General features: G+C 47.6%; 1 protein-coding gene across 4 annotated transcripts in view; it reads left to right on the top strand.

Annotated features, from left to right (window-relative positions):
- The window catches only part of ASXL2 (ASXL transcriptional regulator 2), a 121179-nt gene that overhangs the window by 79758 nt on the left and 15241 nt on the right, over positions 1–26180 (top strand). For all 4 annotated transcript variants that reach the window (XM_075086345.1, XM_075086346.1, XM_075086348.1 and 1 more), the window contains 4 exons: positions 8352–8467; positions 15650–15776; positions 22424–22564; positions 24033–24196. In XM_075086345.1, coding sequence (XP_074942446.1) covers positions 8352–8467; positions 15650–15776; positions 22424–22564; positions 24033–24196 — 548 coding nt within the window. The remainder of the gene's footprint in view (positions 1–8351; positions 8468–15649; positions 15777–22423; positions 22565–24032; positions 24197–26180) is intronic.

The following is a 26180-nucleotide window of genomic DNA, read 5'->3' as shown; positions in this document are numbered from 1 at the left end:
GGCTGCTGTTCCTAGATGTGCTGCATGCTGTGAGTAATAGATGTAACCGTGTGCCCTCCCCATGCCTGGGGTGAAACCTTTTAGGTCATTTGGGTAAGCCTGGGGTTTGCTAACTGGGAGATCTCCATAGCTGATAAGGCTTTATGACAGAGATGATGTCTGAAACGTTTATAATGCTGATGGATGTTCCCGTGCCCGGGCTTCAGAGTACCATGGCTAGCCTGAAGAGCCGTGCTTGGTCGGTCCTGCATCCCAAAGAGCTCTGCATTGACCCGTCCCTCTGGTGAAGAGCCGCCATGGACACACGGAGCAGGGTTTGGTGGCAGTCTGTCCAGTGTTTGATGCAGAATGTTTGGCCACTGTTGGTGGCTCAGGTTGTCAGACCTTTCTAAGTGATCCAATATTCTCTTCGTGGTGTCAAGCTACATAGGGAGAGCTGCCTGGCGCCAACTTTATTTCTTCCCTAGAGCAGAGATCTGTATCTTTCCTTTTCTCTTTCCGCCTCTTTCTTGTGGGTGTGTTAGTATTGAATTGATGTCCTTTCCTAGAGCGGAGGAATTGCCCAGGGTAACCAAGAAAGCAGGTATATGAATAAATTTACTCTTAAGAAAGCTCTAAATTGGGAGAGAAAGAAGGCAGAGAGCTTAGGTGGGCTCCCCAGAGCATGGAGGCGTATGAGTGATCAGACGCAGGCTTGTTCAGTACTTCAGCTTGTTTTCTCAGAGCTGTCAGTGCAAGATACACTCCAGTCTCTCTATACGAAGCAAAGAGTTGATCTTTTTTAATGTTTATAAAAGCGCAGTCTGGTAACAGGAACGAGTAGTCCCCGTCAGGGCAGTACAAGTTTCATCTTTACCCGGGTAAGTGCAGGAGGGGGAGTTGTGGGAAGTTGCAGTTGGACAGTATTCTTGGGCATTATTTCTTCCTTCATTTTAGCACGGAACAGTCATGTAGGGGAGAACTCTACTAAAATGGTTGTCTCGCTTGTAAGTATGATACTGTTTTGATATGAATTCAAGGTCGAGTTCCCATCCTCATTCTGATAAACTGCTTACCTGTAGAAAAGAAGAGCATTGGATTAACCAGAGTCATTTCTGTGCTTCTCAAACTGTGTTTTAACGGCTTTCACTAGAAGTTTTTCATGTAATACATCTGGATCCCGTTAGCTGTTTAAAATTGGGTTATTTTAAGCTTATGACTGCACATAGTTGAAGGGGGGGTATTGTATTTTTAGTTCAGCTTGACTGTACTTTCTTTCCAAATGAGTAAAGTGCAGCCTTTTCTTTCTGAATGGGTAGATTTCGAGGCAGACAACCCCGTGGAAATGCATGCAAAACCCTCAAGCAGGAACTCTGGATCTACTATTTTAACTTCTTTTCATATTACACTCTCCCAAGCCCAAACAAAACCAGAGACAAAACCCCAGTAGAGCTCCTCCTCCTAAGCTTGGGCCGGGACGCAGAGGTGAGTACCTAGTCCGTGAGCCCACGTGGCTTTGCACTGAGCTCTGCTGCAAGAGGGACGAGAGCAGGCGCAGGGCTGGCAGCAGCACCTGCCCGTGGGACACGTCTTGTGTCTGGGGCATGCTGCATTTTGGTCCTTTTAAAGGCAAAGAGTAAATATCTCATGCCCAAAGAGTGTACAGAAGAGCGCTGCTTCTGTGCCAGGTGATAAATCAAATTTACACCAGCAGCGGGATTACAGATTTCAGACTCCTAATGGGTGGAACGAATTACCAGGGTGTGTTACCCTTTCATGAGATGGCATTGGTTTCTGCAGCGCTTGCAGCCAGAGCAGTTTGTTAGGTGATGCTCACGAGCGGTTGTCCAGCAAAAGGCTTTTTATTCCCGGTAGATTTTTTAAATCTAATGCTCTGAGTATTAATTTAGCAGAGCAATTTCGTTGCTCCAAAGTAGTTTGATTTACTTACCAAAAGATGAGAGTTTCTTCTGTTGCATAGTATACCTGAAACTATAATTAGCCCTGATCTTTAAAAGATAAAGGCTGAGAGATCCCGTAAAACCCCACCGTTCCTGGAACCGTTGAGTGAGCGGGTCAGAAGGCCATGCCCTTTGCTTACATCACCGAGCCTGTTGCAGTGTCCAAATACAGGGTCCCTGCAGTGGTTTTATGCTAGCAGTATTTGGGCAGGATGGTTTTGGTTGCCTTTGGCTGTAGCTCGAACAAAGGACTTTTCTTGTCAGGTTAATTTTGGTTTTGCAAATTGTTGTACCTTTTTTCCTTCTGATTTGAAAGCAGTATCACTCCCAAATTCTCCCGACAACTGCAGACGTATTTTTCCTTTACTTCTAGTGCTTTTTTTAATGGTTTTATTTTGTTTCACGCTGTTTAACAGGCAGCATGTTAGTCCAGGTATCCCTATGCCAGTAGCTGGTGGAGTGAACTGCCGAGGTTGACCTTAAGCCGAATGACCCCAAGAGTAATTTTCTTTTGGAGCCACTGAAATAAAACGGTTGTATAAATGCAAGGTCATTCTTCATGCTTGCTCGCTTGTCCTCTGCAGCTCTTCTGAAACAAGCCCGAGAAACCCAGCAGTCATTTCTGGTACATCAGTTTAAGAAAATCTTAATCTTGATTTAGGAATTGCCTGAGTGCCTGCCAAAGAAGTATGCATTCTGTCATCATCCCCGTTGTTTCGCTGTAAGACCTCCCTCTGCGTTGTGGCTCAGGACCGCTCCAGGTGTTGTCCTGCACTGGCTTGAACCACTCTGCTCTGAGCAGCCCCGTCCTGCAGCTGGCCACGCTCGGTGTGCTGACAAGGCAGGATAAGGCAATAAATCAAAAAGTAAATTATTGGCTGAGTGAGCCAAGATCTCTGTAGTTCTGTCTAATAGCCATGTTGAGCTTAAAGGGACGTTCCAGTTGTACAGCCAGTTTTGCTGCCCCAGAGCAGGATCAGCTATGTCCACGTATTTTCTCATTGTTGTTTGTCTGATGCTGTTTGTGAAAAACAAACATTAGCCAGAATATTATTATTAAATATAATCTTAGGCAAGTCAGAAGATGAGTACTGGAAGCCAGCGGGATCTCAAACAAATATCCCGCTACTTTCACACCCTAAAAGGTAAATGACCTGTGCAAGATGAGACATCCAAGAAAAATTTAAAAAGTTAGACTACTTTGAGCATCTTCACCTTCCTGTTATTTTCAGTCTCATGTAGTGCACAGAGCTGTGCTGGTACCTAACACCGGGTGGGAATTATGAGTCTTAGTGCGTCTTTGGTGGTAGGATGGACTTCAGCTGGTTTCAGTGGGCCAGTCTCACGCTGGGTGGTGACAGCGGAGAGCACGTGGTGGGATCAAAGTACCAGGGTGCCAGGAGGCTTCCACCATTGCCTTTGGAAACACGGGGAAAACACGTGGCGTGGCACGCTTTTACAACGGACGTGTGGTCACATCGTACCTCGTTGTGCACTTTGAGGCTGTGGTTAATCACATTCCTTTATCCATGAGGGTGAAGCAGAAAGTCCTTGGTGTTAGCTGAGGTCGGGGCTCTAAAAGGAAAGGCACGAAGCAGCATCCTGATGAAACTGTCTTACTGTTTCTGTTAGAAGGGATCCCTGGTCTGCATCCTGTGTGTAATGTTTGCAGCAATTTACTGCAATTTTTCTAAAAGAATTAACCACTCATCTTCAATAAATTCTTGTTAAAAAAGTCTTACTACGTCTCTTTGCTGCTGTTAGCGCAGTTTCTTTATAGATGTACGAAAGAGAATTGATTGACCGATGGTTTAGGGTTTGCAAATCTTAAGGGAACCCAACGCCTTGTAACATGTCATCAGATCGCACCAGACTGAAACTTCTAATTGAATTGATCTTCAACATAATCAAAGTTCTGTTATAATTTCATTTCTTAGAAGAAATGCTCTTGTGTCAATGACATTTCAGGCAAGTCTGAAGCGTAAAGGAGTCTCTGCCCCCCGCGTTACAGCTGTAATTGACGGCAGACGGGTCGTCCCCCGGTGTTTATTCTTGCAGCTAGAACATGGGACTCTATTGGATCCATTCTTAGTTTATCTAGCGAATCAGGGGTTGTGAGGTTTGGCTGACACAGGTTCCGCTTTATCTCATCTACTTTAATCTCAGAGAACTGTTAACATTTCACCTGGCAAACTCCCCTCCCAGCCAAACCAACAGCAGGAAGCAAAAACCTCGTGAATGAACCAGCTGGCGCGGTGACTTCGGGCCAGGCGTGCAGAGCTGTTTGTTTGCAGCTCTCCTGGCTACGGATGCGTGTGTTCGATTGCTTCTCCAAGCCAGCACGCTCAAATACCCGAGGGTGTTTTGTCACTGCCCTTTAGTCCCGTTTCTGTCCTTACCACTTAGTACCAAGGTGACATCTCCATCCCCTCCCTCGTATGCCTCTTTGAGATGAGGGGATCCTGTTTGCTGTTTCTAATTTCCAAAATCTGCTGAAATTTGTTTCTGTCAGATCCTGGCCCACAGTCCTCCCTAACCTTCAGCTGAGCAAGGAAATCCTTATTTACCGAAAAACAGCGCAAAGCAACTTACTGAGCATTTTAAAATTGGAGCGCCCTACTGGATGCACTGCTTTCCCAGGTGTTGCTTCACATTCTGTAATTATTTCTGCAGCTCTTAGGATTTAAGAGCATTGAGAAGTATAATCTCAGCTCCACGTATTGCTCAAATTATAAGAAAGCCTGAAGTGAAGACAGAACTAATTTTACTGACATTCTCTTCGAATCTAAAGGAAACAAACTCAGCTTGTCAAGCCTTACAGGAGCCTGAATATTTCCCTACATGTGCGTGTCTCTGTGTTATCCCTCTGCTTGGCAGCGTGAAAAGGGTTTAAAAGGATGTAACCTTTCTGAGAGCTCCAGGGCCCGAGGACCCAGGGCTGTGTTCCCACAGGTCTATGCTCCCATCCATCCCCCTTCACTTGGGGGGCTCAAAGCTGAGCTCAGCAGCTGCGCCTTGGTCGGCTTTCTCAAGTTCTCCTGTTTGTTCTTGAGAATCTGTTGTGGTTACAGCTGTCAGTCCAGCACAGCAGCCGTTGTGGCACCGAGGGCTTTTACAGCCAGAGGATGTGCGGAATATCATCATGCGGCTTTATTTTATCTGCTCCGGGGATGAGTTGTCTTCCCAGGTGTGGGTTTTAGCCTGTGCTGCCATTCCTGGTTTGAAAAGATTAGTTTTTGTTCCAAGACAGCATAAAAATGAAAATGTGAATAGAATATGAGGCTGGAGAAGGGTAGCCTGTATTTGGCTTAATGTTTCTACTTCACACAGAACTTGTAGTTTCAGCAGCGATAGGCTTCAAAGAGGATGTGGTTTATGTTCGTGCTATTCAGATGTCTCAAAACCCCAGTAACAGTCAATCTGTTTCTCTGCCTGGGTTTTAAATGTTAAACCAAACTTGTGTTTTCTTTGTATTTAACAACTACGAGCAAGGATTAGTTACGAGGACGGGGGCGCAGCGTTTGGCCGGCCGAGGGTTGCGTTTGCGGCGGTGGTGGACTGGGCGCCTGCCTGCTTAGTGTGAGAGTGAGGCTGACGGCTCTGCCGAGCCCAGGCTCCGCGGGTGACGACAGTGGCCGGCTGGCGGCGAGCACGGTGCTTTCCCCGCAGAAACGGGGTGCCCCGGCGCGAAGCTGCATTGTCTCGTTTTGTAAGCTTCGCTCATGGCCCTTCCTTTGAGAATAATATCAAATCCCTCAATATCCCTAGTTTTTGTTGCGTCGTTAACCATTTTCTTGACTTCCCTGAATCCCATCAAATTTTGCTGGCAGTGTGTGATCAGCACTACAGTATGTGAGACAGTCAAGGGGAAGAATGCGCTGTAAGAATCGCAGCTACGCCGCCTTCCCATCTTTACACACTGCATCATCTTGCTGGCCGTCCTCATACACCCGGCAGCCATAGTGGATCCCTGTCCCGAGATGACATAGCTCATTTAGATTATTACAGGTTCTATGAGTCTCTTGGGGTTTTTTTTTTTCTCCTCCAAAAATTTGCTTACTCCTTTTTTGATGTTTTACTTGATATTTTTGGTCTTTTGTTCTCTGGATTATAGTTCTCTGAGTTTCCACCCAATTCCCTCTGATCTTAACTGAACTGAATATTTAATATTTTACCATCTCCTGCCTTCCAGTCTAGCACTAAGCACTAAAATGCTCCCTACTTAGTAGGTGACCTTGCAGGATTTTTGCTAATTTCTTGCCTGATTACCATTTGATTCTGTTCTTTGCCTTCTCTCCCATCCAGCATCAGAGTTAAGCCAATTCTTTGTTTTTTAAACAATAGCCAAATGATTTTTAGAAGCTGTTTGTTGAAAATCTCTGGAAATGCGAGTGAACTCTTATTTTCTTCCACTTCTCTTTATCGATGCGTTCAAAGAATTCTGATGGGTTTGTGAGATCCGCTTTTCCGCTCCAGGTGCTGATCCAGACTATGACCTTTCCAGCATCATCTTATTCCTCTTGAACTGCAATTTCAACCACTCTGAGAGACAAATGCAAGTTTGCAAACATTCTTACTGCTCTTTCAAAGTACAGATATAACCTTTGCTTTCCAGCTCTTGGTATAACATTGGTGGGGTTTTTTGCCTTTGAAGTAGTAGTTGTGCTTGCTGTGCGACCGTATCATCTTTTATCATGTGCATGTATCATCTGGGTACGGTTGTCCGGCCAGTGACTTTTAAATTGCCAGTTTCTTACCATTCCCTTTCATTGTTGCTGGTTTAGTGACATTTCAGAATCTGGTATTACCTCATCTCCGTTGCGTGCGCCTTCTAAAAAACTCGCTCCTTTCATTTAACATCCACGCCACGTGTGCAAATTTTACTTTTTTATAATTTGTTGCTCTAATTCTCTGTGTTTTATTGAAATGTTGCTTTCTGATGCTTACTGTCGCTGCGATGTTTTCGGGAGCTTCCCTTCTCTCTGGGCACCGAGCGGGATCACGCAGTGCTATTGTTAATGAAGGGCTGTTGTCGTTATCGCTTAACTCCTTACAGTTGCAGAAGGACCAGCCTCACAGATTCTAAAACTAATTGCCTCAGGAAGCAATAATTTAAATAGTTTACCTGTGAGTCTGTTTATTATCCTTTACGGCCAGGGTTCTCTTACCCTTCGTTTTGTTGCCTTGATCTGACAGTGGGCATGACCGTCTGTACAAGCCAACGTGCAGATATAGGCGCAGACCATGCATTTCCTAACTCACCTTGTTTTCTTTTTAACTGCCTGCCTCCATGGCCAGTCTCAGCCATTTACCTTCGGAGTTCGTTGCGGGTGCGGCCGTATCTCATTGGCGTTCTCGGCTGTGCCTGCACGGTGTTTGTTTAGTTACTGCCATCATGCAATATAAGGCTTCCCAGTTAACGGCATTTTGCTTTTCTCTGTTTTTTTTTGTTGTACTATTTTGGTCTCAGCAGCTAAACAGCTTTGACTAGCCCTGGTGTGCTGATGGTTGGCTTTTATATCAGTACGTGTGGTGGGTTAACCTTGGCTGCTGGCCCCTAGACTATATATTTGCTGAGATAACAGAGGCAGAACTGTGATTCTGAGAGACTGGAACTGAATGCGTTCCCTGGCCGGCCACGTATCCATCCCCCCACTGCTGCCGGAGCAGAGTAGCTTGAGTATCCTGTGCCAAACAGGTATATTTGAGCTATGTGACCAGCTGTCGTTTAATTCCCAGTCCCGGTTTGTTAGTTATAATGAGGCCATTTAAAAGTCTGAATCATCTGAAACTCTAAGCCTTGCTTTAGACTCCACATAGCTAGGCCTAGATTCCCTTCAGCGTCTAGGCTCATCCGCTGAGAATATGTGCTCATTTACTGGGATATCCTGTATATTCCCATATTTCTTTTTAGAAAGGAGCAAGCGATGTTTCGCTTCCTTTGCACGTCATTTATCTTCCCGCTCTTGTGTGGGATTCAGATTTAATCTGATCAGAAACTGATCAATTAGGTGTCTGACCGCAGGGCACTCCACATGAAGAAAACTGTTGCCTGCGTCTGTATTTCCAGTTAGATTTGAATTGGCTAAACCTGCGTGAACCTGAAGGTTTTCTCAAGCTGCAGTGTTGTTTGATAGCAGCTATTTATAAGATTAATAGCAGAGATGGACAAGAGATGAGAAATCTGAAGCTGGTCACAGGAACTGCTGTTGGCTTTCAGAGGAAAACAGCTGCCTGGGTGGTGGGGAGGAAATAGAAATGATTCTTCATGCAAAAACTAGCATTTGCAGGAGGTGCAGTTTTCATGAGCCTCATGAGATGATCTGAAATGGCGAGGTCTGGCTAACGTGCTGCAGGCAAATGTGTAAAGGTCGGGTTATGTATATGTCATGGGTTTTTTTTGTCTTGTAGTGTCATCTAGACTGTCACAGACGTCCTCCCCTCAGTCAGGCTGCCCATCACCTTCCATCCAGACAGGCAAAGTCATCTCCTCATCCCAGAAGCACAGCAAGAAGGCGCTCAAACAGGTAAGCAGCCTAGTTCAAAACCCACTTTAGTGCAGGGATCACGGCAGTAATTGTGTTTCTCTGGTAAATCGTCTTTCTCAGTGAAACTGTGCTCTGCAGGGGAGTCAGTCAGGACTTCCTGGCCGTCTCATAGCAAACAGGGTTTTGCTAAAACATCCCTCTCTTAAAGGTGGTTCCAAATATTGTGCCATTTACTTCTTTGCTTTTTCCCTAAAGAAGCATCTGGATTTTTTTTTTAAATTATTGTTGTTAGAGCACGGGTATAAGATGTTATTTCTTTTCTCCCAACCTTTTGATGAGTGTTCTACAGGCTGTTTTAGTAAATGGAAGGCCTTTTGGGGAAAAGAAACAAATCCACTGCCTTCTTCCCCTAGTTAGCGGCGTACTTTCCCTTCCAAGGAGTCCTGTGGGTGCAGGGTGTATGTGTGTCTGGAGGGAACGAGAGGAAGGCGAGCACACTGACTTTGCGTTGCACCTCTGCCGGGTGTTACGAGAGAAGGAGGAGGGCTGATGATTTTCCATGCTTGGGGAGTGACAGTTGTGTCAAGTGTTAATTGTGTGCACACAGGATGGAACGGGTGAGTGTTTGTACTTCAAATGATTTGTTTGTCCTAATGAAAAACGCAAGATGAATTACTCCTCTGAGCGTCGTCTTTGCAGGTGTTTCCCCAACTGCATTGTTTCATTTTCCCATGATCCTTAGAAAGGAAATGCTTTATCAGTGTTAGATTTACTCCTTAGTAAAGTAAAAATCTGTAAGGATTTAGGAATCAGGTTGCAGAGGAGGTGCTAGTCCAGGGATTACGGAAGCTTGGCACAGACGGATGAAGTCATGATGTGTTGCAGATAGGATTTACCTTTTCCAGCCCAGCCTGCTTTCCTGACTGTTTCCAGCTGAGAAGCAGCGCTCAGGATGGCATTCAGCTGAGAGAGAGCCTGTGGCCCTGGGAGAGGATCTGCAGTGAGATCCAAGGGCCTAATTAGGGCATATTATTGAGGAGTATATTATGGGGGAAGATGAGGCAACTGGATAAACCAGAGCTTTATTTCCAGCAAGAGTTGGTGTCAGAATGAGATGGCAGCTTAAGGAAATCTTCTCTCTGCTTTCTTTTCCCACTTGGCTGGTTCTCGACAGAAGCATCAGTGTTACTGTGATGTTGCTCACTGCTGACAGCCGCAATAAAGAAGTGAGATTGTGTTGTCACTTCAGGTAGATTTTCTTCCGCAGTTCAGAGTCAAGCTTCCACTTTCATGTGAATCCTCAGAAAATTGCTTCTCACTAATTCGGCAAGATATTAATTTTACTCTTTGCCTTCCCTTCGTCATCCCTCTTTAAGCCTGGTTGGCAATCATTTCTCCAACATCCTCAAAGGCTTTTCTCTTTTAAGGGAGTGCTCAAACAGACTCAGGGTTTGTTATAAACAGCCCTCTTTCCCCTCTCGTGCTCAGCACTCTCTCGGGTCTCTAGGTCAGTTTCACAGAATCACAGGTTGGAAGGGACCTCTGGGCAAACCCACACTCCACTTCCAAACATTACACCATTTCCAAACCTATGCCCCATCTACTTTTCTCCTCTCTCCCCAGCCTCTGTCCTTACACACCTAATAATTTTCTACTTTTCATCTCTGTATTTCCCATGCTCCTGCTCCCACCAGCCTTCCCCCACCTGTAAATACATTCCCCTCTGTCTCTGCTCTCTCCCTCTTACACCCCCCAGCTTCCTTATTCCGAGGTGACTACTTCCCGAGCATCCTTGGGACAGCACTGTCGCCAAATGTAATGAAATATGTCAGAGCCAGTGAGTTCCAAGACTGAGACAGTGTTCTCAGTTTCAGGGTTAATCTCATGGGTTTGGGGGAAAAAAGTCAGAAACCCTGAAAGGGAAAAGGGGAACTGCATGGAGGCCTCGATGCCCGTGTAGCGTCCCTGTTTGTACATGACGGTTCTGCAGCTCTCTGCAAGGCAAAAAGCTGCTCCTGATGGTCATCCCCTTCCCCCACAACAACTCTTCTCCCTGAACTCAGCTCTCATGGCCCCGAGTAGAGCATCAAATCGTAGCTTAGCAGATAACTCGCCTTGTAGGCACACAGGACAAAAAAAGTGTGCCTAAAGAACACCATAACCGTTGAGTCGCTCTATTTTACCTGTCCGAGGTTTGCTCTAGCTTTGGGTAAAATTAAGAACATTGCACGTCTAATCCTTCACTTAATTTTAGTTCCACTAGAATTCTGCCATTTTGACCCAATATTGCATCTTCCACCTCTTCCTAAACACGGTTGCCACTGTGGTCAGAAAAAGTTATAAAAAGTAGGTAAAAGGAGCAAATCCAGATAGCAGGAAGGAGACAGCGGTGCTATGAGTAGAGTGGTAGGAAAAAAGATAAGATATTGAGGGAAACAAGAATTAAAGAAAGCTTTCATATTTTTAATTATGTCTGTGACCCACATTATTCAACCACGTGCACTGAGGAGGACAGCTGGCTGCATTCAGCCCTCCTCTCTTAACTGCTAAGTAGTTATAATATCACTGAGGGAAAAAAGAGCAGATTTCTAAGGGAGAACTTTCAACCTCGGAACACCACGCTGCCGCTATCCTGAAAATAAGGATCAGGTCCTTTAAGAAATATGGGTCAGGATTTCATTCATAAACATATAGAGTTAAAACTGTAAAATACAGCCAAATAATATCGTGTGCACTGGTGTGGCATAAGCACACAGGTGGCTGCATTCTTTACAACCATTCAGAAAAGTCCTGAGTTGGAGGTCTGCAATATCTGAGTCTAATTTGGCAGAGACATGTCAGTGCTCATCTCGCTGGAAAAATGAAGCGATCATGGGGAGAAACCCCCTTTGTTACTGTGAGTGTGTGCTGATACGAAAAACCACCACGTTGAGACTCTGAAGTTTATAATACAGATCTAGAAAGATGGGTGGGTTTTCACCTGTCGCTGGAAAATGCAGGTACTCCTCTAGTTCTGTCCTCTGATCCTCTCCAATCCAGTGACCCGCATCTCATTCTTGCCTAGCTTGGGCGGCCACCCCAGCGCCATCAGAATTCACAGAATCGCAGAAACCCAGAGTGGTTGGGGTTGGAGGGAGCCTCTGGGGCCCCTCTGCTCCAGCCCCCTGCTCGAGCAGGGTCACCCAGAGCCGGTTGCCCGGGGTGGTGTTCAGATGGCTTCTGAATAGCTCCAAGGAGGGAGACTCCACCACTCCTCTGAGCAACCTGTGCCAGCGCTCAGTCGCCCTTGTAGTAAAAGTGTATCTTGAATTCAGGTGGAATTTTTTACTTTGTGCCCGTGGCCTCTGGTGCTGGCACTGGGCACCACTGGGAGAGCCTGGCTCTGTCCCCTTGACACGGGTTCGATCCCCCTGAGCCCTCCCTGCGCCAGGCTGAGCATCCCCAGCTCCCTCGGCCTCTCCCCACAGCACAGATGCTCCAGTCCCTCCCCATCTTGGTGGCCCCTCGCTGGGCTCTCCCCAGCCTGTCCATGCCCCTCCTGTACTGGGGAGCCCAGCACCGGACCCAGCACTCCCAGTATGGCCTCACCAGCGCTGAGCAGAGGGGAAGGGTCCCCTCCCTCGATCCAGATCTCATTGTGGTGTTTTAAGATTAGAAGTTACACCCTCTGCTCTGATAAGGTTTATACCGTTGGCTTTCATCTTTATCCTTTATTCGTTGCCATGTATACAGAATGAATAAGGCCAGGGGCTGGGTTGGGCTACACCCTACAAAAGCTCTCCTGTCAGGGAACAGTCGCTTTGTCACCTTTTGTGTGAAGGAGGGAGCCGTACAATACAGGCTTTTCCCCCATTAGGTGCGTCCCCGTGGGTTTTTAACCAGTGACCGTAGGCAGGTCCAGAGCAAGGAGCGGGTCCTTAGGAGCAGCTCCTGGTCCTGCTGCCATCACCGCTGTCATCCGCAGCGGAGCTGACAGGAGTGTGCTGCTGACACAAGGTCTTCGTTTAAATTGCGATTAAAGGAGGTACTGATAATCCCGACTGATTGGCGCCATTTTGAATTACGCTCTTTTTCGATTTTCTAGAATAAAGGGGTGGTTTCTGCCCTCGACGGCAGGGTTTACCTCAGAGCTGCCCTGTGTGCAAACGCACCTGCTTGCGCTGAGGAACATCTGCCCTCCGTGGAGGGCGGCACAGCGCCCTGGGGAGAGCAATGGACAGCCTGAAGGCAAACGAAGCCCGAAGAACGTGTGGGAGGGAGGCTGGGAGGTCGGGGGAGAGCGGGCGGGCTGGTGCTGGCGAGGGCGTCGCTGTGGGGAGGCCCTGAGAGACCCGCTGCCGCTGCAGCCTGAAGGCTGCCTCCTGATTGGTGGGCGTGGGGCAGTTAGCGCTTTCCTGATTGGCTGGTTCCTGAGAGGGGGGGCACGCATGGCTGGAGCTGAGGGGAGCTGGGCTTGGTGTGGGGTGTTGTGGGGAGCCGGGCCTGGTGTGGGGTGTTGTGGGGAGCCGGGCTTGGTGTGGGGTGTTGTGGGGAGCCGGGCTTGGTGTGGGGTGTTGTGGGGAGCCGGGCTTGGTGTGGGGTGTTGTGGGGAGCCGGGCCTGGTGTGGGGTGTTGTGGGGAGCCGGGCCTGGTGTGGGGTGTTGTGGGGAGCCGGGCCTGGTGTGGGGTGTTGTGGGGAGCCGGGCTTGGTGTGGGGTGTTGTGGAGAGCCGGGCCGGGTGTGGGGTGTTGTGGGGAGCCGGGCCTGGTGTGGGGTGTTGTGGGGAGCCGGGCTTGGTGTGGGGTGTTGTGGGGAGCTGGGCCTGGTGTGGGGTGTTGTGGGGAGCTGGGCCTGGTGTGGGGTGTTGTGGGGAGCCGGGCTTGGTGTGGGGTGTTGTGGGGAGCTGGGCCTGGTGTGGGGTGTTGTGGGGAGCCGGGCTTGGTGTGGGGTGTTGTGGGGAGCTGGGCCTCGTGTGGGGTGTTGTGGGGAGCCGGGCTTGGTGTGGGGTGTTGTGGGGAGCCGGGCCGGGTGTGGGGCTGTTGTGGGGAGCCGGGCCGGGTGTGGGCTGTTGTGGGGAGCCGGGCCTGGTGTGGGGTGTTGTGGGGAGCCGGGCCGGGTGTGGGGTGTTGTGGGGAGCCGGGCCGGGTGTGGGGTGTTGTGGGGAGCCGGGCCGGGTTTGGGGTGTTGTGGGGAGCTGGGCCTGGTGTGGGGTGTTGTGGGAGAGCTCTGCATGCTGTGGGGTGTTGTGGGGGGCTGGGCCTCTGGGCCTCTCCCCTTCTTCCCCCCCCCAGTACATACACGGAGGTAATTGAGAAGGCAGAGCCAGGCTCGCCACAGTACGGTGAGGGAAGCGGGATGGTGAGGAGCAAAAGCAAAGTTGAATGGTATAAGGAAAAACAGGACATAAAGAAGAGCATTTCCCCAGGAGGAGAGTCCAGCAGTGGTGCCCCTGGCTCAGGCTGGTTCTGCCTCCTCAGTCCTTGGAGGTTTGCGAGACCCGGCTGGCCAGAGCCCTGAGCGAGTGCTGGAGGCCAGGCTGCCTCTGCTCAGAGCTGGGCGTCACACTGGAGACCTCCCGAGGTCCTTTCCCACCAGAATTATCCTGTGATTGTGGCAGGACTCAGTATAAATGCAGATACATTAAAGAAACCCCCAAATGTTTATAACAGAGCATGAAGTTGACATGGAATGCAAAAAGAGGTATCTGATGAATAATTGTTTCCTCCTCTTCCCACACATGCCTCCGCCACCGTTGGCGTGGGCCCCTCAGGCGCTGCATGGCGGAGAACTGAGGTGACACGATGAACAAAAGCAGAATTGTTTTACCTAAGCCAAGAGAAATGCAGCAATTAACTGGCATACAGAATAGGTGAAGATACAAACCCTTAGATATTTGAAATCCATTTGCATAATGGAAGTATGGGATTCGCACAACTCCCTGAACGTACTAGTGGTCTTCATAGCGTAGTACTTTCTTGACGTTTGCTGTTGGCTTGCAGCTCATCTCCAACCAAAGAACTTAAAAACGCTATCTTGAACTTGTTCATGGTTTTTTGCTACTCGTATGAATGCCAGGTCTCTCTTTTTACCTTTCTTTTTCTCAAAAGTTGTTGACCTGAATAACAGGATGTTAATTGTGCGTTGCAGGGGATACTTCCTCTTACTGATTTCCAACTTCGATGTGTTTCAGTTAGGCTGAATGTCTTTTTTTTTTAACCTGTGGTAGAAGCAGCTAAATAGGAACTATTTAATAAATTGGAAAATAGGAATTTAACATGTCTGTTCATTATCTGTATCCTTTTGTTGTCAGTCTCCTTCGTGTGTCTTTACAGACTAAACGTCAGTCTGTGTTCTGTTTTTCTCATGTGGCAGACTCTGCAGAATCCTGCAGATTCTCTCTCCTAGTTCTATCATCATCATCATTATTAATTATTATTATTATTAAAGATAGTGGTGATCTCTAGCTAACAGTCCCACTCATTTGTATACGTGCAGCATAACACTTCCCATTACTTCCTATTTTGCAGTTCCACCATACACCCGATCTGTCATAGTTTATTCTGCCGTTCAGTCTATTTGGGTTTGGCTTTCTTCTTTTGAGGACAGATGCTTTGGTTTGGACAAATGCTGCAGTTTCACCAAATTGCCCGTTTGCTTCCTCGTCTTAGTCATTCATGCCTTTTTGGCTGTGTTAGGGTTGCTTTAACAGTCTTTTCTGAAACAAAGGTTTTCATTTGCTTCCCTTCAGTGTTTTAATCTTTGTTACTCTCCTAATTGAAAAAGTCTTTCTGAATGGGTAGCGCCTCTGTTGAAGGGTTTTAGTGAGTTGCTTCGTGCTTCTCCAGGAGACGGAAATGAATTACATTATGGTACTTCTACTTTGAAGTCATTTATATAACTACTTCTTGAAGCAACTCCAGATTTGGAATCCTTTCTCTTTGTGTTCTCTAGAGATCATTCTTCATGAAACAACACAACTTAAGGTGCTCTGCAGCCATTAACTTTTTGCTTTAGATGCAAGGCAGAAAACCCTCCTACTTGTAGCAGTGCATTTAAATAGACAGTGTCAATGTCCGGTGCGAGCTGCAGGTGCCGCAGAAGTAATTTTGGACTTTTGACGTAGTTAGAATCACGAACCCACCAGTCGGTTGCTGTAAAACGAGTGGTTTGTGCTGTGTGCTAAGAATTTCTGAGAATATTTTTAATTTCTCATCTGTCATGTTCTTCTGTCCTCTTCCCCAGGCCTTGAAACAGCAGCAGCAAAAGCAACAGCAGCAGCAATGCAGAGCAGGCATGCCCGTGTCGTCGAACCAGCACGTCCTTCTGAAGGCCGTCAAGGCAGCCAGTGACTCCGCACCTGCAAAGTCTGGTACGTGGCAGCGATGCTCCTGCGTGTTCTTTTGCTGTCGTGTCTCTTTAACTTGCCTTGTATTGTTCTTGGGGGATGAGAGAAGAAAATGCTGTTTTCATATGGCATTCTTTTTGTTTCTGAAATAGTCTAGCTTCTATTTTCCTGGGTTTGATTTTATTAGGAATGCATTCAGTTAAGAATAGATCTTGAATAGATCTTATTGTGCCATTGTCTGGTTGAAAAGCTGCTTTCTGTGATAAATGTCTTCCCCTATAGTTGCCTGTGCGCTGGTCACGTCCTTCTCATGGCTGAGCAAATTAGGTGGTGTTTCTCTTAGCATTTATTTTTTTTCCAAAGCAGCTTCTCACTCTGTAGTGTGGCTTTCATGTCTTGTTCCAAAGACGTACCTTCTGACCTGAAACATCCCCAGGAGGTTTCCAGCGTTTAGGCTGCATTAGAAATTAATGAGATCACTGCTCTTCTCTTGTTCATTCAACGATGCGTTAGCTCCCTTACCGGCAGCAGCATTTGGCGAGTTATCGTGAATTCTTGGTAGTTACTTCTAGTTTTCTCTAAATTCTTTTCAGGGTAACTGATTTCCAGTACAAGCTCCTGGTTCTGTGAGCGTGACTCGAGTTGTTTTCCTGTAGATGCAAGAAATGCCTCTGTGTTTTTACAGACTGATTTTCATGTTGTACAAGTAAATAGCTTTGTAGACTAACACCGTCGTTATTTCATCCATCCACAGCTTGTCATCTGTAAACCTCACCGGTGGTGGCTCTGTACCTTCTCCCCGACCACTGAGCACCACTCTGCTCCTGCCTGTGCTTAGGGCAGAAATTGGAGCGGGGGGGCTCTCAAATCAAATCAAATCAAAACCGTTTGGCCTGGTGACCCATGTCCATGACTGCTGAAAGCACGTACATGAAGAAGTGTGTACCAGCAGGGCAGGCGTGTGGCTGTGCTCTCCCAGAGCGAGGCGTGTTGTGCTCAGGGACCTCCAAAGCAAGAGGAGGTGTCTTTATTTCATGGGCTCAAGTGGGATTTCCTTCCTAACCTGGAGGGTGGGAATGTTGACTCTGCAAATGCCTGGTGGCAAACAGCGCACGGTAAAAACTGCTCATTTTTGTTCGTTTTGAGACAGGCTCCTTATACCTTTATTGGATTCATTCTAATTATCAAAGGGGCAGTGAACAACTATTGTTTATTCAACAACTTCTTGCCACTCATGACTTCTGTAGGCACCTCTTTTTCAGTCTGAAGAGTCCTACTGTATTTTCTCATTCCTCGTATGGAAAGCCATATGCTTTTTGCTGTAGAGAATGAGAACTGCGCCCAGTATTCAGGGCATAGAAGCATTCTGAATCTGCACAGCATCATTTTGGTACTCTCTATTTTGTTCATCTTTTCTTAATGATTCCTAGCATTCAGTTTGCTTTTTTTTTTGACCCAGCCAAGAGCAGGCATTTTCCCAGAACTGTAGAGATTCTGAGACTCTTTCCTGAGTTGTCATTTTCTATTTTAGGGCCCAACAGCATGTGTGTAGGGTTACAGGAGTTCTTTTTGTACATCACTTCATGTTTCTGTACAGTGAATCGTGTCTGTTCTTGTATCACTCAGCCATTTGTTATCATTAAGTCCTTGTGCAGCCGTAACGGCGAGGGGGGTGTTGGGACCTAAGAAATAGAGAGAGTTTATGTACACAGTGTTAGTACGGAGCAGGGAAAGGCAGTGCGTGTACAAGAAGAAAAGAGGGCTGGCTTTTTGAGGCTGAGATCTCTTCCGAAAAACAACGATCTCCTCTGCTTCACAGTCCTGCTGGTTCTGAGCCTGCTTCGCCATCTTCTGTAGCGCATGCGCAGTCCCTAAGTGGTGTGCGCCTCTGAAGTCCCTGCCCTTATACTCCATCTGCCAGGCTGATTATCGTGCGTAAAATGCCGTGCTGTCTGTCAAACTCAGACACTTCTATGAGATGGAAATTCCCTCCCCCTCAATAATTACTCTGTTTTTCCATCCTTCACCCTTGATTTACTTGACTGGTCCTGATTCATCTCAGAAAGATGGTGATCGTTAAAACGTAGCCGTTGAGGAAGATGCAGCACGAACACTCACTCTGAAAGGCTTCTGTCAGGTGTCCTCTCACAGATAGACTGGCTCAGTCTGGCACTCATGAGGCTTGCCCAAAAAAAGGGAGAGAAAGCAATGAGATCACAACAAAATTACATCTCCAATCCCAAATCCTAAGCTATTTGCAGTCTTCTTAAAACGACTTTTTGGTAAAGCCTGATAATGTGGATAATACCAAACCGTTGCCTTACAGAAAGAAGGTGCACCTTCATTATCCTTATAGCATCTGTTAACCTGATTCCAGTCCCAAAACTCCTTCCCCTTCCAAACAGTCAGTCCTTCAGCCAACAAGCCTCTGCTTAGAACAAGAAACAACTGTATGTGGAGAACGAAGCTGCGTCTCTGCTACTGAATTGATCCCTGCCAAAGTGCTGGGCACAAGAGCTGGAACTCAGCCAATCCATTCTGCTGCATTCCCTGACGTAGCTTTGGCCCAGGGCAAACCAGCAGTCTCCTGGGCAGTCCTTGGCACAGCTTGGTGTTCAGCACAGGCCAAACATCGTTCCCTGCAGGCAGTCTGAACGCACCAGCCCCGCCTGGGGGGACAGAAGGCATAGGGACGCGACCACAGCCAGTTTGTGCCAGTTGTTCTCGGGGCCAGGGGAATTCCCAACATCACCAGCCTGTTTACTGGTGTGGAAGTAGCCAGAGAGGGTCATACAAGACCAGTAAGACAGTATTAGCTTGCAAAGCTTTTTGCTCTTGGATATTCTTGCTGTAATTATGTGAATGTTTACCTGAAATTCACTGGTCATGTTAAGAAAATTCACAGAGCCATCAGAAACTAGGCCTAGGAATACCCCTGAGAGCTCATCAAGTCCGTAGCCTTTCCTCAGAGCAGGAGCTGTGATGCATTTCTGATAGATGTTCTCTTCAGTCTGTTCTGAGGGATGCCATTCATGCAGAGACCAAAAACCCAAGACCTTTCTTGTTAACTTTATCCTTAAACTATTTTTCTTGGCCTCTAATCAGGATGTTTTCATGCTTCCTTGGGTTTAAACCCAAGATTTCCAGTCCTATCCACCATGGACACACTGTGCAGGTTGTTTGATTTCTTCTCCCTACCACCTTTTACATTACTGGAGACGTCATCTTGTCTCATGCTGATTTTCTTTTAGTATAAACTTCTTTCTGTGTTTTAGCGTGTTTGTTTACTCTCCCTTTCCAAACAGCTCTAAACAAATCCAAACCAAAAACCAGACCAATCTGTCCTGGCTTGCTGGTTATATACCACTGGAATGTTTCTTGTAACATCTGTTCAGACATATGCAAGGTTGCACCTCTGGGCCATACATCCAATTGAACAGGCATATTCATCAGCTGTACTTCATGCATCATTTAATAGCAGAGTAAGTATTTGATAGTTGATGAGGTTGCCTGTTGTTCCCAGGCAGCTTTATAGTTCAGACCCTTTCAAAAAGGTTGAGGGGAAGAAGGTTAATATCATCTTGTTTGAAATTCAGCCCTAAGCCGTGCCTGTGCCCTTTACACCTGGGCTGGTGTGGTCTAGGAAGGAAGCCACAACTAATCCAGCAGAAAATGACCCATTTCCCGCGACAGTATTAAGAAAATGCGGGGGGGGGGGGGGGGGGGGGGGATATGAAGTCTTTAGCGTAAAAGGAGAGTTTAAAAGCCATTTGCAATTCCTCTGCTGCCTAGGATTAAGCCTGAGTGGTTCATTAGCACAACAGGCAGATGCTGTTCCTGGAGGACCCTGTCCCGCCCCAGGAGGAATCACATCTTCACTTGGGAAGTAGGAGCAGGGGAGACCTAAGAGGGACTGAAATAGGTAGGATATTTTGTCAGATTATTAGCTAGCATGGAGTAATTATTAAAATAGACTAGTGCAGTAAGTATTCCAAACATGTGTTACTTAGAGTACTTGAAGTACTGTTTGGTGTCTTCATTTTTTGTGAATCTAATGAGCTTTTGCCTTCCCTGGGTAGGATCCTGCCGCTGGCGGCCTGCCGTCTGGCCTTCCCAGGCACTGTGTGTCCGGCCGTGGCAGGAGCTCATGGCATATCAGTTTCTCTCCTTACTTTGGCTTCACGCTTCCCAAACTATTGCTACATCTGCTCAGTCACGGGTGAACTATTTTCTTCCAGCATCTCTTTAATTTTTGTTACCCTTTTTTTTCCTCCGACTTCCCCATATTTTGCTGCTACATTATGGTTGCAAGCTTCTGCGTGTCAACTTCTCCAGCCTATCTAGTACTGCTCTGAAAGTAAGTTAGGCTCACAGGACCATTGGTGTTGGCAGGGATCTCGGGAGGTCTCCAGCGTGACGCCCAGCTCCGAGCAGGGGCAGCCTGGCCTCCAGCACTCGCCCTTCCCGCAGAGCCTCCCCCAGCCCCTGTCGCTGCCGGGGCTCCGCCTGCCCAGAGCAGGACTTTGCCTTTGCCCCTGTGCGGTTCCTGCTGGCCCCTTCCTCCAGCCCGGCTCGGTCCCGCTGCCGGCACTTCTGCCCCCGAGCAGAGCCTCTGCTCCTCGCGGGTCTGGCGTTACCTGCAAACCTGAGCAAGTGCTCCACCGCCTTCCCCAAACAAAAACGTGAACCAGGATGGGAGCCCTGAGACACTCGCGCCTTACCAGGCTCCAGGCAGAGTACGGAGCGTGACTCTCCACGCCTGGCCACCTCACCCGCTGCTTACCTGGATGCCCACCCATCCAGACCCACATGTCCCAGCTCGCGTACGGTATTGCGGGACACAGTGTTGAATGCCTCACTGAACTCAAGGTGAATGGCACCCACCTCTCTTCCGTTTGATGACAGAAGGCCATCAGGCTGGTCAGGCACGATTTACCCATGGTAGATCCGTGCTGACTGCTTCCAGTCATCATTGCCTCCTTTGTGTGACCAGAAACGTGCTCCCAGAGGAGTTGCTCCACGATTTTCCCAGGGAGAAGCGTGAGGCTGACCAGTCTGTGTTTTCTCAGATTGCCTTTTGGGCCTTTTCTGAAGGTGGGTGCGACATTTGCCTTTCTTAGTTGGGGGGGGGTCTCCCACGATCTTCACTTCTTTTCAAAGATGGTAGAGAGAAGCCCTGTAAGGGCACTGGTGGGCTCCCACAGGACCTTTGGACTCAACTCCTGTTGTCCCACAGGCTTGTGTGGGTAGAGACAACCTTCTTGATGCATCTTCCCTGCCCGTCTTTCCTGAAGGGTTATATCTATCCATGCCAGCATCCAGCCATGAGAGCCTTCCTGCCTGAAAGACTGTGAGGGACAGGAAGAGGTCAAGGATCGAACTCATTTCCCATGTGGTCTCAGGAAAGCTGCATTCCTCGGCTTTTGCTGTGGCCTTATTTGACTGATTTAGTGTAGGAAGAGTGTGTGTTTTTGCAGCCCCCAGTTAGAATGAGCACTGTAAAAGCCTTTGAATGTTACTGCAACACGAGTGGCTTTTGTAGGTTTTTCATCAGCATCTGTGGAGTCCTTTTCTCCCCTCCTATCCGTGTGGGAGTACGCAGAAATAGCCCACGGCCGGGGCAGTGGGAGATATTGAGGTGGAGAAGTAACTTAAACGTACAAGTGGAGAGGGAGCGATATTCTCAGAGAAAGCAACACACCGATTCCACAGTTTCAGGGATGTATTTAGTCAGAACTGGAACAGCTGGTGTAAGGAAGAGAGGGAAGGGGAAAGGAACCAGGCAGAGAGGCGAGTAAGAGAGGCAGATGGGGAACAAAGCTGGCGCAGATGGGATGAAGGAATTGATTAGTGCAAGTCATTAATCAGAGCCAGCATTCGTTTAGTCTGTGACTTGATCACTTGTGTCGTGGAGTTTCGAGGTGTGGGACTTCCCTTGAGTGAGTACCTGTTATCACACACAGACCTAAAGAGAGCAGAGGGAAGACCAGCTCCTGTTCCTAATTCACCTCAGTCAAAACGAGGAGGGAAAGGGAGGCAGGAAGAATCTAGGGAAGAAGCTCTTCCCACTGGCAGAAAAAAATGCTGCTATACAAAAGAGCATGTGGGTGGCAGTGATTTGTAAGGAGAAATTGTAGTGGTGAAATCTTCCTCGTGTGGCTAAGCGGTGATTTTGGAGGGGGACATGAAAATATCTCGTGAGTATGTGGAAGAGGAGGAGGAATTTCTGAGGGTCATCTAAAAGAACAAAAGCTACAGGAGTAGGTTACAATCTAGAACGTACACATAAAGCATGAGGGTACTTTCCCTCACAGTGAATCCTAACAGAAACTAAAGCTGCCTCTGGAAGGAATTTTAACAAGATCGTCACTGGATTGGATATATGCGATGGGACTAACTGGGAAATAGACTCAAACCATAATGAAACGGCTGTCCTTCTGTCCCTTTATTTTGTGATAGTCCGATACCTACGCAGGGGGCTTCTACTTTCGCCCTGTTGGGAAGTAAGTGCTGCAAGAATAAAGGACTATAAGTATCCTAGAAGTGCTTGCCCCAGGGCTGCTGGGATTAGGGTATGCACGTTAAAGAATCTTTATTTCAGGCCAAACAGATGTCTTGTGTAATATTTCTTTGTACATCTCTGTGTTTAAATGTTTCAATTTCCTGTGCAGCTTGGGAAGGAAAGCAGTCAGACGGACAGTCGAGCAGCCCTCAGAACTCCACCTCCAGTTCCTCTCCCTCTGTTAAGCTTGATAACTCCTTGCCAGGCTTGGGGAAGAAACCGTTCCAGAGATCTGACAGGCTCCATGCAAGTAAGAGACTTATTTTTCTGCTTACAGAGATTTGGTTGCTCTGATGACAGAATAAAAGCCTAAATAGCAAAATTGAATAAAATGTGTAATTAATTCCATTGCTAAAGTGACTTCTGGACAACCCTGGAAGGTACTGCTAGTGCGCTGTGCGAATTGGGAAAAATAACTCAAACCTGACACCTGCAAATAAGCCTTTTCTCATTCCTTAGCGTCAGCGGTTTCTACCTGTGAATTTGCAGCTTGCTGTTTGCGAAGCAAAAATGGGCTTGCATTATTTAGCAGTCTTTGTAATGGACTTATCCATTCCCAGACCCTCCATTATCCATTCCCAGATCCATTATCCATTCCCAGACCCAGACTCATCCCTTCCCAGACCTCCGTGCCTCAGACCCCACTGTTACTTGGCTTCCTTCCCATTCACTGAGGTTAGGACTTTCCCAGTCCTCCTGACCTTTTGTGGCTTCTTTCACATACACCGACGGTGGAATTGACCTCGGTGAACTTAGGAGTGCTCCGAGGCCTCTCTCTATGCTAATCATCCTAGATTTCTGTTATCACTGGTGAAAAGAAGCACTTTCCAGGGCACGTTTCATTTGTCCCCTGTAATTAGGAAATTCTGCAACTTATGTAGCTTATAAACCTGCAGAGCCATTTTCCAAATGACTTCTAATAGAGCCAACTTCCCCTAATGCAACGAGCCTCCGTGGTGTTGATTCCGTTAGGTGCTGTTACCCTAAAAATAGCGGCTGTCACCCCTGGAGTCCGGGGGAGCAGCGTCTCTCTGAATATGACCCATTTTGCTAATAACCCACTTTCAATCTGAACCGCATGGTGTTTCGCTGTTACTAGGCAGTGGATGAATCCAAAGGCAATAGAGTAGGCAGCACAAATGCCATCTTCAGTATTCTGCCCTGAATCTGCAGCACGCCCGTGAAGCTGGCTGCAGCACAAGGGTTAACGCTGGGCTTGCTGGCTTTCAAACACAGAAGAACAGTTGCGCATTTCCACTGCGTTCTCTGTAGAGGTTTCCACGCAAGCACAACGAGCTGATGAATTTTTCTGAAATGCTTTTGCTGAGAGCAAAGTAGGAAAGTCCAACAAGAAATGCCGGGGAGCAGACTGACCTCAACTAGAGGCTTAAAATAGAAAATTGATGTGGCTAAAAGCAGTTCTAGAAACCTCCTGAAAACGACTCCTTGCCAGTCCCCAGATAGCCGGGATTCTGACAAAAGTCAGGTGAGCTGATGCAGGCCACAGTATGTTAGGTATGGATGTTTTCCGTGCTGGAAAGGATCTCCCACATTTTGTTTTTAACTGACTGTGCAAAGGTAGAACGTATATTTCAAGTCAGGGTTTGAAATGGATCGCTAAGCTGGCATTTGGAAAATCTCAGGTGGAGTGAAGTCCCGAGGAGCAGTTCGCCCTCTCTGGGGCGAGGTGGTGCTTACGTCTTTGTGGTTCATTGCAGGACAGCTGAAGAGAACAAAGTGCGCCGAAATCGATGTGGAAACTCCCGACTCCATCCTTGTGAACACGAACCTGCGGGCGCTGATCAACAAGCACACGTTCTCTGTCCTGCCGACAGAATGCCAGCAGCGCCTGCTGCTGCTGCTGCCAGAGGTGGACAGGCAGGTAGGTCGTGATTTCTGTTCTGGAGAGAAGCCAGGCTCCTCGGCGTCAGTGGGGAGCATCTCCAGAAGCCGTTCAGGCCAGACATCCAGCTGCTGTTGTTATGTCTGATGGGGTAGGCTTTTCCTTCTGTGCACAGTGCGGGAAAAAAAAAAAAGGAAAATTCTTCAGGGATGCGTTTGGGTCTCTGTTGCTACCAGAAAAAAGAATTCAGGGCTGATAAAAGAGTGGCTTAATTTTGTTTAATCAACTCCATGTTCCCAGCGGCAGCGAGAGCAATGTGTCTGGTACATTGGCCTTGAAGAGGGCCAGGAGCGATGGGAATGCAGCGGTTCCAGCATCTTCCTCTCTCCTGTCCTCTCCCAGACTCTTCAGTACAGGATTAACCCCGCAGCCTTTTAGACAGAGCACCGAAGGAGATCCTGCCATAAACTAGTTCCAGCCTCTTCGGCTTCTGATGACCTTGTGTCACCGCTGTCAAATTCTGAATGCGGTGAAGTGAAAACCGAATGAGTTTTCTGTCGCATATTCACACTGTCCAGATTGCAGAGTGGACCTGACCTGCTCCAGAGCTTGTGTCCTGACCCGAAACACGCATGGGCTAACGGTGCCAAGCCTGCAGCACGAGTTGGCTTTGAAGGCAGTTTATTTTAGTGGCTCGTCTAAGATCTCTTTGTGCGTGAAGAGAGGAATTTGGAGAAGCAGGAAAGTACTCGGTGGGAAGGAACGGGTTTATTTGCTCTGGGAGTGGCGCAGGAGAAAGGTGAAGGTTTTCACTGAGCACTGAACAGTTGGTGATAACTGGAACAATTAACGTGAGTGACAAGGGGGTCAGAACTCAGCCTTCGGGATTGAAAGAGCAGCTCAGAGAATCTTTTGATAAGATAGTTATCTTATCTCAGCTGGATCTGACAGATTTCATCCAAAGGGGTACGTGAAAGAACCGCCTGAAGCAATCTCAGCATTATAGCAGTTTTCTGCAGCAGCTTGCGGAAGGCAGAGGTGATACTGAGAGACCAGAAAAGAACAAATGTTGCACTTGTATGTAAAATGAGGAAAAAAACAATGAGTTGAGGAAGTGAAGTTTGGTCTGTTCATGCTCAAAGGCAGAAAAGTTGTAGACAGAACATGGAGGCTTCCTTCCTTTTACCTTCTGTCTCATGTTTGTCTTCAGCATTCCTACCCTGCTGGCTGGGAGCTTCAGGGCAAAGTGGGATTCTGCGCTATGCTTCCCCTTCAGCTGTAGGGCTGTTCATTCAGATGCCTTAACGTATGTGCCTCGAGCCATTTTAAATGTTCTTTGGATACCAAAGCTGGCTTCAGGGCGCCACTCCAGAGGGACATCTCCTCTGTGTCCTGTCTCAGGTCTGCCAGCCCCTTGAGGGTACTCTTCTGGGTGGCCAGAGCAGCACTGGACACCTGTGTTTGCACACCTTGGTCACCCCCCAGGAGTCCGCATCTCGGCCAGTTCCATCCGTGTTTAGTGAAGTTACATCCATCTTCACAGCTGTGCTGCTCGTTTGGTTCTCACAGAATGTTAATAACGCCTGCGGGTCTGGCACCTGCGCTGTGGCCTGCCTTACAGGGGGTCGTTTGGAGTTAGGAGGGCTTCTAACGCTCTGTGTTGTCTCATAAATTCTCATCTTCAATCAGCATTCATCGGGGACACGTTAGTCCAAGGCTGATCCAATAAATATTTGAAGGAATTGTTTTATAAGTCCTGTGGCCTTTGTAATAATTAGGTATGTGTCAGAATATGATGTGATGGAGTTTGCAGCTGGAGTTTACTGGCAAGAACCTCACAGCAGATGGTAAGACATTTCTGTCCCATTTTTAAGTTTAATTGTCCTTAAATTGAATGAGAATTTGACTGAGAACAAGTTTTGACTAACTAAATAACATCACTTGGCCGCTGAGAGGCCAAGTTCTGCACTTCACTGTGGTAAATCTCCTAGAGCAGCCCACCATGTCGAGTGGTGATGCGTGC

The sequence above is a fragment of the Phalacrocorax aristotelis genome, chromosome 3 (assembly GCF_949628215.1).
Source record: "Phalacrocorax aristotelis chromosome 3, bGulAri2.1, whole genome shotgun sequence".
Lineage (NCBI taxonomy): Eukaryota > Metazoa > Chordata > Aves > Suliformes > Phalacrocoracidae > Phalacrocorax > Phalacrocorax aristotelis.
The sequence above is the reverse complement of the archived record's forward strand: the minus strand, read 5'-3'. Positions and strand labels throughout refer to the sequence as shown.